Source organism: Myotis lucifugus, unplaced genomic scaffold (genome assembly GCF_000147115.1).
Source record: "Myotis lucifugus unplaced genomic scaffold, Myoluc2.0 scaffold_1115, whole genome shotgun sequence".
NCBI lineage: Eukaryota > Metazoa > Chordata > Mammalia > Chiroptera > Vespertilionidae > Myotis > Myotis lucifugus.
In genome coordinates, this window is record NW_005872163.1 from 20,467 (window position 1) to 32,723 (window position 12,257).

At 52.0% G+C, this 12,257-nt stretch overlaps 1 protein-coding gene across 1 annotated transcript in view; it reads right to left on the reverse strand.

Annotated features, from left to right (window-relative positions):
* The window catches only part of PARP1 (poly(ADP-ribose) polymerase 1), a gene marked incomplete at its 3' end in the record, with an annotated part of 31,459 nt that extends 20,452 nt beyond the window's left edge, over positions 1 to 11,007 (reverse strand). The window contains exons 1-6 of the mRNA XM_023748070.1: positions 10,843 to 11,007; positions 6,579 to 6,694; positions 4,655 to 4,869; positions 3,927 to 4,017; positions 2,672 to 2,788; positions 1,786 to 1,962 (exon numbers count right to left, since the gene is read on the reverse strand). Coding sequence (XP_023603838.1) covers positions 1,786 to 1,962; positions 2,672 to 2,788; positions 3,927 to 4,017; positions 4,655 to 4,869; positions 6,579 to 6,694; positions 10,843 to 11,002 — 876 coding nt within the window. The remainder of the gene's footprint in view (positions 1 to 1,785; positions 1,963 to 2,671; positions 2,789 to 3,926; positions 4,018 to 4,654; positions 4,870 to 6,578; positions 6,695 to 10,842) is intronic.
* Positions 11,008 to 12,257: the final 1,250 nt, after the last annotated feature.

The window sequence follows — 12,257 nt, forward strand, 5'->3', positions numbered from 1 at the left end:
AAATAATTTTTTAAAAAAAAAAGGGCCCCCGCCTGATTTTTTGGGGTTTGCGGGGACCCCGGGGGGTAATTTTCCTCCTTGTTTGGGGAAAAGTTAAAAAAAAAGAGAGTTTTTTGTGTACACAGGGGTGTTCCTAACCCATTTGACCCACATTGCCCGGGGCGGCAGATACCTTTTAAAAAACCTTCTTTAAAAAAAAAGGTAGATGCTAGTCCTGCCTGGGGGCCTTGGAGGGAGTCTTTTCCATTCCTTTAAAAGGTTGGGGGCTTGTTTCCCAGTCGGGGCATTAAGTAGGAGAAAATTGATGGATTTTTCCCTTCTTCCCTTCTCTTTTCTCAAAAAAAACAAAAAAACTTAGCTTGGGGAAAAAAGTAAATTTTCAAATGTATATTTTTGCGGGGAAATTTAAGCAACCGTCCAACCGGTAGCTTGGAGGGGAAATGCCCAGCGGGGGGCAGATGCTCAATGCAGGAGCTGCTGAGCCACAGCAACTTTGCAGAGTGCCCTCTCGCACTCTGGGGCCCCTCAGACTGCCGTTTTCGGCTTATCCCCACAGGCCAGTCCAAGGGAACCCCCCCCCCCCCCCCCACACACACACACACACTCTACAGATGCCCTACAAGCTGGCCAGGGAGGGACCACAGGAGGTCGGCTCCAGGGTGTGTCTGGCCAGTCTCGCCCACACCCGCCCCGCTGGCCACCTTCTAATTAATTTACTTTCAAAGTGCACAAATCCATGCACCAAGGCCTCTGGTTGATACATAAAGCACAAAATAGTTCACATTATTTACTTTATTATTTTCTTAAAGATAGAAGGAATACAAATAACATAAAAGGGCCTATTACACCTGCACATCAGAACAACTGAAAATACTAGTATTTCTATAGGAACTGAGGAATCACTATAAGATATTAAGGGCGTGGGAAGCAACAAGGCCAAATTTGCTGAGTGATCACTCCAGAAAACGTACAGAGAAAGGACTGAGAGGGAGTAAATTATGGCAATGGGCAGAGGAGGCAGGAAACGAATGAGCCGGGCAGGAGGGCTGGGTTAGCAGTGCCAATGGGGCACTTAAGTCCCAACGACCAAGTGCTTCCTACAGAGCGCCATTCCAATGCTCGCCCCCCGGAAGTACGCACAGGGAGAGACAACTGGATGATCAAACCCCAAATCCTAGTTAGTGGCGGTCCCACCTCTGCCCCAGGCAGCTGGGTCCAGCTCAAGCGGAGTTTGAGGACACAGGTGGAGCCCTTCCAGCAGCCAAGCCCCCAAAGACACTGTCAACACCCCCACCCCGCCCACAATTCCAAATGAGGTTCCCAATTGAGATTTCGCACCTGAGAATTCAACATGTAGTTCCATTATAAGAGGTCAAAATAGAAGATAATTGAACCCTGGGACCAGTTCTCCCTTCAGCATAAGAGTAAATAAATATTCTTAAGAAAAACTCTCCTAACAGAGGCAGGAATGATCCACTTACTCACCATCTGTCCCCTGAGCTTAGAACAGTGCCTGGCACCGGTAAGCACTTGCTGAGCAGGAACAGAAATGATCACAGTCTTTGCCAGCAGGAGGACTTTACTCCGATTGGACAAACCTGCACTCCAGCACAAAGTGCTGTGGTTCTACATTTGTGAAGTTTTTAAACTATGGAGCCAATAATAGAATTTTATATTCTAACTATGAGGATGGATCAGCTGTAAGAATGCTGCCCTGCCGGCGTGGCAGCTTGGAGTAAGGGGACCATGTTTTTCTGGCGACAGACCCCAGGATCCCCCACTTACCTTTGGAGTCACCCACTCCTTCCGGCTGGGCGTCTGGGTCCTGACCATACACTTGGTCCAGGCAGTGATGTCCCCCGTGCAGTAGTAGGCGTCACTCTTGAAGACCAGCTGGCCCGAGCACTCCTCGCAGGGCAGGAGGGCACCGAACACAATGCCGTCAGCCACGCGGTCCAGGATCTGCCAGTGGAGACGCGTGTCAGAGACGAAGGAGGGGCTACAGAGTGACGTTAGCCACGTGGGATGAAGAATCTGCACAAACTGCTCTCACCAACACAGAAGAGGGCTGGCCCCCCGGCTCGCGAACTGCCCACCCGCTGGCCGGCTGGTTGACAGGTGGAGCTTAGATTTTTGTACTTTTAAGTCCACGCATGTTCCTGCAGTTCCCACTGCCCTCGGGGATTTAGAGGTAAAGGGAGAGCCAGAGCACCCACTGCTTCTGCACAGAACAGTGCCACCCTCTCCCCAGAGACGGCAGGGCAGGCCTGCTGGGGAGGCTGGTCTCACGAGGTGGTCCTGCTCCCTCCACAGGCCTCACAGCCCGGGCAGTTCGGGCAGAAGGCAGCAGAGAGCTCCTCAGGCCAGTGTGGCGTGAATATACAAGGCAAACAGAGGCCCATGTCAGTCCTCACCAAAATCCTAAACCAAGGGCTGCCTTGGGGAAGACGCCTGGAAGGGCCTGGGAGAGCCCGCCCCTTCCTGCCCCTGGGAAATGGTGACCCCGATGATGATGATGATGATGATGACCATGCAACACAACTATGGACTGTCACTCCCCCAATTAATACCGGCAGGTGTTCAACCGAGGGCCTCCCACCGTCCGAGAGGACAGTCACTCCACGGCGGCCTGGCCGCCTCCCACGGCTCACGTAACACAGGGGCAGCTCACCGCCGACTCCCCGGAGGGCACTTGCTGCTTGTTGAAGATGAGCAGCTCTTTCAGGTCGTTGGTCGAGCACGCCTTCTTGAGCTCATCCTTGGTGTTCCAGATCAGGTCGTTCTGGGCCTGTGGACAAGACCCAGCCGCTGAGAGACCAGCTCTTCAGAGAGAGAAACCCACCTCCAGGGGAGACCCCATTGGCCTTGCTCGTCTCCAACCACATCCTAACTGAGCTGCACCCCAATGTCAGTCTCAGCAACAGGGAAGTGTGCGCCCAGTCCCTCCTGTGGACACCAAGGTAAGCCCAGAGCACAGCCTCTCAACACCACCAGGGAGGTGGGGAGACCACGGAGGGACGAGGGGAGGGCTGCTGTCCGGGAACCTGGGTCCCTGGAATCGGCCACTCAGAAACCAACGCCCGGAGACTCAGGAAGGAGCCTGGAAGCTCCCAGGGTTGTCAGCCCGACATCCGGCGCCAGGGAGGTGGGCGTGGCTGCTCTCCCCAATCTGAGAGTGCATGGGGGAGGGGGTGTCCAACCACCTATTTCCTCAGTGCGAACAGCACCGCCCTCTACTGCAGCCGGCTGTGGACCACAGCAAACGCTTTTTACGAAGGGCAACCACACCACATTGTCCTTCTGGTCAAACAACTGGAACAAGATGAGAAATTGCTTCTAATTCTCACACCACTGGAAAAAACTGAATGCTTATGTAAGAGAGCCAAGCAGATGCCTCATGGAAACCAAGTTCCTGAGAGAGACTGTGTGTTCTCCCCTAGATCCCCAAATAGCTGGCATTTTCTGATTAATAATCTGTACTTTGCTTCAATGCATGTGTAACCAACAGTGATGAATCTCTGGTCAATGACTACTGATTCAACGGGTAGCCCTCTTTCCACTATGTTGACTTCTCTTCCTTTTTCTTTTAAACAATAGCTTCATTTGATGTACCGTGTGGCTGAAGCAGGACTCTACCAGCTCAGTGAGGCTGGTGCCTGGGGCCTGACTCAGCTCCTGCATGAGCCTGGGTGCTGGTCTGGCACCTGGAGCCCAAGGGGAGTTCTCCTCAAACAGGAACTGTTCCCTTGGGAGGAAGGAAGGAAGCCACCGGGGGGCGGGGGGAAGCCAGGCCCTTTAACAGCACCTATCACTTGGGAATTCCTAAAGGTCCGGGTAAGGGGGACACACACACACCGCCTTGAGCTTTCTTCCCAGAGCGAGGGAAGAACTGGGCAGAATGGCCAAGGACACAGCTCAGAACTCACCTTGAGAGCCTTTTCAAGCTTGTCTTTCTCTTTCTTAGGTTTCTTCTTGGGCACTTGGTCTAGCCCATCAACCTCGTCACCTTTCCTCTTTCTGAAAGAGACGCAGAATATAAGAGAACCAGAGCCACGAAAACGCAGACATCCAATGACGTATCTTGTTATCTCAACTCTTCTCTGCAGGCCCAGCTTGCCGCCTCTCAGGGAGTGTTTGCATGGACTTCATCCCCTTCAGAACATACTCGGTTGCCAAGGAGCGATCTCGGGGTTGCTCCAGAGCCTCAGGGCAACCCAGTACAGAGTCACTGGTAGGTCTGCCCATCCTAATGTTAGCACCATATGACACCCATGCCATTCCAAACCTTAAACCAGGGAACTGCTCCCCACCCAACTCATTAAAAACCTGTGACGATCCTCCCAGCACCATTTCTCAGAGACACCCAGACACAAAGGAACATGTCCACAGGAGGCCACGGGGACAGGAAACTGGGTCACGCAGGGGCCACAGATCAGACACCAAGAGCACCCTACGGCCCTTCCTGCTGCCCTCCACTACCACAGCCGGGGAAGAGGCAGCGCTGAGCCGCCGCCACCCCTCAGTCAGCATCCGGGCTTTCTCAAGGTTAGCCAGGGGACACACAGGACTGGTATGGCATCTGTGGGATCTCTGGGCCTCCACCAAGCCCCTCATTGAACCCCCCACCCCCTCCTCCCCTTGGCCCTCCACCCACACTTCGCTCTTGACTCCCGGGAGCTGCTTCTCCAGGGCTTCCTTATCCTCGGGAGCCAGCTGGCTGAAGCCCTTGAGCAGGCTCGCACTGTATTCGGGCCGGAAGCCCAGCTCCTCCCTGTGCTCAACAAAGCACTCTGGGTGGTACCAGCGGTCAATCATGCCCAGCTGGGGCTTCTCCGGGTCCAGCATCTTCTTGGACAGGCGCACCTGGCCCTACAGGAGAAACCACATGTGGGACTGAGACAAGGAAGGATGGGGGACACAGGACCGGGCGACCAAGCCAGCCCCTGCTCCAGCCAGCGAGGGCCTCAGGCCGCCTCAGGGCCACGTGCGGGCTGCTGGGGTTCTGGCACTGTCATACCACCAGTGATTGTGTTACCCTCAAGCCCCTGCACCCCCATTTTAAACGGACTCAACTTCAACTAGTTATCTCTCTGCCTGGGCAAGTCAAGGACGGGGTAACTGTGAACCCTGAGAAAGACAGCTACTAAGAAGGGCCCCTGGTGGTAACTAGGCTCAAATTAAACAGAGCAAAACAGAGCCCAGCAGCGCTTTCTACAGAAGGGCCTCTCACGCCAACTGCCCTTCAGGGAGAGGCCTGCACCGTGTTTCCACGACCCGAGTCAGCCCTGATAAAGGAGTTCCTGGAATCTTATTTCAACCAACAGGACTGAGGCCTTCCCCACCCAGAGCTGCATAGCTCTGGCCAATCAGAGTGGCTCTATTTTGACCAATCAGGACAGTGCCTCTGGAGCAATCAGAGAATCTGGAGTCCTCATTTGCATGAGGATGGAACAACTAGGAACCATCTGGGACCAGGGGCGGGGATTTCTGCCCACATAAGCCAGCTCCCCTCTGGCTAGGAGACCCCCGAAGAGGGGACTGCATTTCTCCTGGGTGTCACAGCTGTGCTCTAGCACCACCACTGAGACTGTCTGCACGGAATGAAGTCTCCTTCGTCACCGCACCCCAAACTGGAGATTCCTGTACCGTAGACTGGGGCAGCGCCGAGGACTCCACCTGCACCCGGACGCTACACTCCAGGCCCAAGAGTCTGAGGCAGGTCTCCAGTCCCAGCAGGGGATTCCTGCCCCCGCCCCCCCACCCCCCATCCCCTTTCTTCTGTTGACCTAGTCCTTCCATCCTGCCCAGCTTCACAATTTCAGGCCTGACACTCCTAGGAGAGTTCCATGACCGTGAGCCCCAGACCCGGGCAACACAGCTGAGGGGTGCTGACACTTCACAGAACTCCATTTCAGGCCAAGCATCAAACACAACTTCTGACATTCCCCTCAGAACCTAAACTTTTGCCTCAAATTTGTAGTGACTGAAGGTAGCTGGAGATCTTTTAATAATGTCATGATTTTCCTTCCTAAGTCCCACTGCCCACCTCCAAATGTCTGGCACAGTACTCCAAGGAGCAAAAACCGTAAACTAATCAAATGGAATCGTCCAGGTGGCGTTCCCAGTCGGCTGTCTTTCTTCAGGGACAACTGGTAGGAAAGGGCGGTTAATGAAGTTCCTCTGATGAAGACGAAGAAACCTGGAGGTTTGCACCAGGGAACAAACTCACTCCTTAAACTTAATGCTACCATAAAACACAGACCCACAGCCTTCTCTCGGCCACTGCCAAGCTCAGAAGAGACCCCCCCCCCCATGTAAGTCCTTTAACTCCCCCTCCCCCCAAAATCTGGTCTTCTAAAAGTAGATGAAGTTACAGACATGGGGCTGGACCCGGAGTAATTAGGGCCGGGCCGGACTGGAAGAAGAGTCAGTGTAACCCCCCGTCTGTTAAGATCTTCCCTTTATTTTTAGGCAGGAGCGTTGGGCGAGCACTCACAGCCTGTATTTTTCTTTTCCTTTGAGATTCAGTGACACCCAGTGGAAGGGACCCCGAGCCAGGACTGGAGCCTCATCCTCACCTTGTCTATCCTCTCCAGACAGCCCTTGCAGGTGCTCCTGTTGGACTTGGCGTACTCTGCCGCAAAGTCGCCCAGCGTCTTCTCCGGCTTACCGCCTGCTCCGCCGTGGCCTTTGCCTGAAGAATCAAACACAGCAACGCTCAACTCACCGCCGCGTCCCGGCCTCCCCGCCACACCCCTGGGGCTCTTCCACGAGGACACGTGACGGTCTGGGTGATTGCAGCCGGCCCGTTTCCTCTACGCCATTTCTAACCACTGTGGCTGGTGAACACAGCTTTTCTGGCAATAAAATCAAATCTTTCTCAGACAGGCTCTTGGGAACAGTTCTATGTTAGCTGGTGGCTCTCACCTGCCACCTCTCTCCACTTCCTCTGGCACCCCTCCCTCACTGTGGGAGGTGCAGCAAGTGCTGCCAAAACAAGTGAAACTCACAAGAACACTGTAACTATGGTGACCACTACCTTGTTTACCTCTGGCTATAAAATAAAGGCTTCCGCTTGAGCCTGGGTCTCTCTCTGTGGCCTCAGCCAGGCACAGGAGATCCACCTAGACCCAGCTTATTCTCTGTCTGTCATTTCTTCATCCTTCACCCGCACCTCTCGTCAGGCTTGCGGAACCCTTGGCTGAGCTGGCTCGGCACACTTTTCCACCTTGATAAGGTGGTGACTGGGGACCACGTGCAAAACACTGAGTAAGACAGACTTCATACCCACTGCAGAAATTAACTCAAAATGGACCACAGACTTCAATGTCATGTGTAACACAAAACCATAAAACTCATGACAACAGAGGAGAAACTCTAGCTGAGCTTGGGTAAGATGATGACTTTTAGATACAGTAACAGACACGATCCATGAAAGACATTGTCAAGAGAATGAGAAAGACAAGCTACAGACCGGGAAAAATGTATTTTCAAGCACAGTTATTTAAAATATACAAAGAGCTCTTAAAACTCAAACAAAAAATGGGGAAAATATCTGAACAGCCTTCTTACTACAAATTAAAACAAGACACCACTACACACCTATTAGAAAGGTCAAAATACAAAACACCGACAACACCAAACGCTGGCGGAGATGTGGAGCCACAGAAATTGTCACTCGTTGCTGATGGAAATTCTAAAAATGCTACGGCCATCTGAGAGATTGGCAGCTTCTCACAAACTAAACACACAACCTAGCAATCATGTTCCTTGATATTTACCCAAACGAGTTGAAAAACTTAGGTCCACATAAAACCTTCATATGAGGGTGCAAAGAAACTCATAAAAATTCAAAAACCCTACATGTTTATACTTATTAATAACTGCCCAAACTTGGAAGCAACCAAGATGTCCTTCAGTATAAATAAACTAGTTACCAGTATGGATAAATTATTACATCTAGACAATAGAATATTATTCAGCATTAAAAAGAAATGAGCTGGGGAGAAACCAAGATGGCGGCATAGGTAAACATCAGATTGCTGCCTCACACAACCACTTCAAAAATACAACTAAAAGACATAACGGACATCATCCAGAACCACAGGAAGGCTGGCTGAGTGGAATTTCTACAACTAGAAGGAAAGAGAAAAGCATACTGAGACTCAGAGGAGGTGCGGTGCGGAAGTAAAATACTAAGGTGCGGAGGTGCATGCAGAGAGGGCTGGCGGCTGAGGACACGATTGTCTTTTTCAATCGGAAGGGAGTCTCAGGCTCTGAGCTCCAGTTCCGGGCGAGTCTCTAGGGACCCAGACTCATATGGGAGAAACGGGACTGTCTGGCATCGGTCGGAACTCGAGGGCGGGCAGCTTTCTCTCAGAGGCAATCACAGCGATTGCCAGGACCTCTGAAGGCAGGACTGAGTGCAGCCATAACTGCTCGCTCCGCCTGCCCTGTTGATCCCCTGGGACCCCGCCCAAGCCATGCACGGAGGCTTTTGCATATGAAAGGCCCCACCCTTTGTAATCTGAAAATAACTTAACAAACTGCAGCTGCCCCAAGGCCCCAGGGCAACTTGCATTGCTTTACAGCTGGCTTCTGCTGGGTAGCCTCAGGCAGAGGCTAGATTAGCACCTCTTAGATCCAAGAGCCAGTGTACCCAGTGGTCAGAGTGGGACCATTCAATTACAACTCCTCAGATCCATAAGGGACACACTCAGGGGGCAGACTCAGTGAGCAACAAAGCCCCACTGAAGCAAGTCTTGCCCCATAAGGGTGTCTTCAGCACAGAAGTTCTCCCACCGTAGACACAGCTGATTCTCACAGCCAATTGGCCTGGAGGTCAAATCCTCCAAGTGTTAACTACAACAAGACTGTGCACAAAGCCCACAAGGGGGTGCACCAAGAGTGTCTACCTCAGGTAATAGGGACACTTAGCACAGAAAGCCACTCTATCGACACAGTGAAGCATAAAAAATGCCGAGACAAAGAAATAGGCCCCTACCTGGTGAAAGAAATAGACTTCCAAGTCCAGGAAGTGCAGAGAACCCCAAACAAAAGGAATCCAAAGAGGACCACACCAAGGCACATCATAATTAAAATGCCAAGAGCAAAAGACAAAGAGAGAATCCTAAAAACAGCAAGAGAAAGAAAGTCAGTTACCTACAAGGGAGTACCCATACGACTGGCAGCTGATTTCTCAACAGAAACTTTGCAAGCCAGAAGGGAGTGGCAAGAAATATTCAAAGTGATGAATACCAAGAACCTACAACCAAGATTACTTTATCCAGCAAAGCTATCATTCAGAAGTGAAGGTCAGATAAAGAGCTTCACAGATAAGAAAAAGCTAAAGGAGTTCATCACCACCATACCAGTATTATATGAAATGCTGAAAGGTATCCTTTAAGAAGAGGAAGAAGAAGAAAAAGGTAAAGATACAAATTATGAACAACAAATACACATCTATCAACAAGTGAATCTAAAAATCAAGTGAATAAATAATCTGATGAATAGTATGAACTGGTGATTATAATAGAATCAGGGACATAGAAAGGGAATGGACTATTCTTGGGGGGGAAAGGGGTGTGGGGGATGCGGGAAGAGATTGGACAATAATCGTGCACCTATGGACGAGGACAGTGGGTGGGGAGTGAGGGCGGAGGGTGGGGTGGGAACTGGGTGGAGGGGAGTTATGGGGGGAAAAAAGAGGAACCAATGTAATAATCTGAACAATAAAGATTTAATTAAAAAAAATAATAAAAAGAAATGAGCTAAAAAAAAGAAAAATGAGTTATCAAACCATGAAGAGACCGGCCAGAGTGGCTCAGCTGGTTGAGTGTTGTCCTGTGCACTGAAAGGTTGTCGGTTTGGTTCCGAGTTGGGGCACATCCCTGGGTTGTGGCCCCAGTTGAGGAGCATACGGAAGGCAACCTGCCTGTTTCTCTCTCACACTGATGTCTCTCTCTCCCTCTCTCTAAGCACGTACTCGGGTGAGGATTAACAACAACCACCCGGAAAAGGCAGGCAGGAACCTTAAATGCACACTGATGTGAAGTAAGCCAATCTGGGAAGGCTTCCTGTGAAATTCCAACTGTAGAACATCCTGAACAAAGCGAACCATGGAGACAGTATGAAGATCAGTGTTGGCCAGAGGATAGGGGGGAGGAAAGATGAACAGAGGAAGCGCAGAGGACTTTAGGGCAGTGAGAAATACAGTGGGGCCTTGATTTACGAGTGTCCCGACTAAAGAGTTTTTTGAGATTACCAGCGGTCTCTCAGCTGATTTTTTGCATTGAGTTGACAGAGTAATTTGAGTTAACGAGCTCCTTAACGAGCTCGGTCTCTGAACGAATTAAACTTATAAGTCAAGGCCCCACTGTATTCTGTTATAAGGATAAATACATGCCATTGTACACTGTCTACAGACTGTACACCATGAGTGAATGCGACCGTAACTATGGACTTGGGCTCCAACACCGCACCAACGCCGGTTCATCGGTCGGAACTAAAGGACTCCTCAGTGGAGGGCGCTGACGATGGGGAGGCCAGGCTTCTGTGGGTCAGGAGGAATACGGGGACTCTCTACATTTTGTTTCATTTTGCTATGAACCTAAAACTGCTCTAAAAAGTCTATTAAAACAACCACTTAAAGACCACAGTTCAAGCATCGGGAAGAAGAAAATGCCCTGCAGCAGGACACAGCCGGTCACTGAGGTGCAGCTGAGCAGCAGGCCACTCAGTTCTCTGCGGACACATGTGAGGAAGGAGGGCGGAGCTTCTGGGAAAGGTCCCCGGAAGCTCTGGGTTGGGAGTCACAGGCGCGGCCTCCCCGTGTGTGCCGACCTGCCACTCCTCCGGCCTCTGCCGTCTTCTTCACTTTCTGCTGGTCGTCCCACCGGAGCTCCGAGAAGCCATCCACCTCGACATCAGGCTGCCAGATGGAGTGGCCGGTCTTCCAGAAGCAGGAGAAGTGGTACCAGTGCGGGACTTTGCCATCGAACATGGGCGACTGGAAGGAGGAGAATCAGGAGGTAAAAGGACGGTTAGTTGGCCCCCGAGGCAGCCTCGAGCCCAACCCTCAGCGCGAAACACATCAGGTCCGTGTTTCCTGATCTGTGAACCCAGGCAGCCTTGCCCGTGCCCCCACACGGCCCCGGGAAGGTGCCAACGCACGAGAAACAGCAGCAGCACATTCCGCACGTCTCTTCAGGCTCTTACCCAACAGCTGAGAGCTGCTGCCGGCCGAGCCCACGCTCAGGACGCGGGACCCTGTGGGAACGGTGGCATTTTGAACAGGACTGTGCCCGTGTACCTCTATAGCCACATGCCACTGCGTCCCAGTGACACGCTTTCACCTCTGAGCACAATGACACGCACACAAGACGCCTGTCCGTGTCCTGACTCTGCAGGGTCTGCCCCAGGAGCCAGGCCGGACGCAGAGGGGTCTGTGCGGCCCCAAAAGGGCCCCTGAAGAGCCCGCTGCAGTTAGAATGACAAGGAGCCAGGCCCAGGCAACCAGCAAGGCAGAGAGGATGTGTCAGAAAAGGGGCCGCCACAGAGATGGGAATGGAATGAATTAACTTCCATGGGGGGGGCGGGGACGAGGACGACACATGACTGATCAGGGGAGCAAGCCCGCCAGGGCCGACAACAGAACTCCTGGGCTAGACCATCAGCTTGTCACCACTTCGGAAAGAACCATTTCCCGCCGCAGGAACTGGGAAGTCGGGCCCCGGAGGCTTTCCTTCCTTGAAGCCTCACACTTGGGTTAGTACCGTCAGTGTCACAGTGCCAGGCGCTCCCAGCTTCACAGAGCGCGGTGACCGTGACCGGCAGCGGCAGCGTGCACAAACACTGGCATTTATTGGGCCCCTGGCACACTCAATTCAACTGCGTCCGGGTGGAAACCAGCACCCCCACTGATCCCAGGGGAGGTGGTGCCCACAAAGGCAGGTCTGACACCTCGGTTCTTTCCCCTACGATGCTGGGTAGGAAGAGTTACTTAAAAATACACAACGGTCTGACTAAAGCAAGGGAGCCCTCAAGCATCTGCTGCTGCATACTAACATAAAGCTGACTGTCACGCAGATGAAATAAAAACATTAAGAGTTTTAAAAGTAAACACCATAGGGAACTTTTAGGATGGAGTGTGGGGACAGCGGAAATGCTGTGAGGAGCAGTGGCAAGGTCTCCCAACGAGCCCTCGCCTACTATGTGAGTGGCCTCTTTCCAGATTTAATAGATCAAAATGGAAGGTT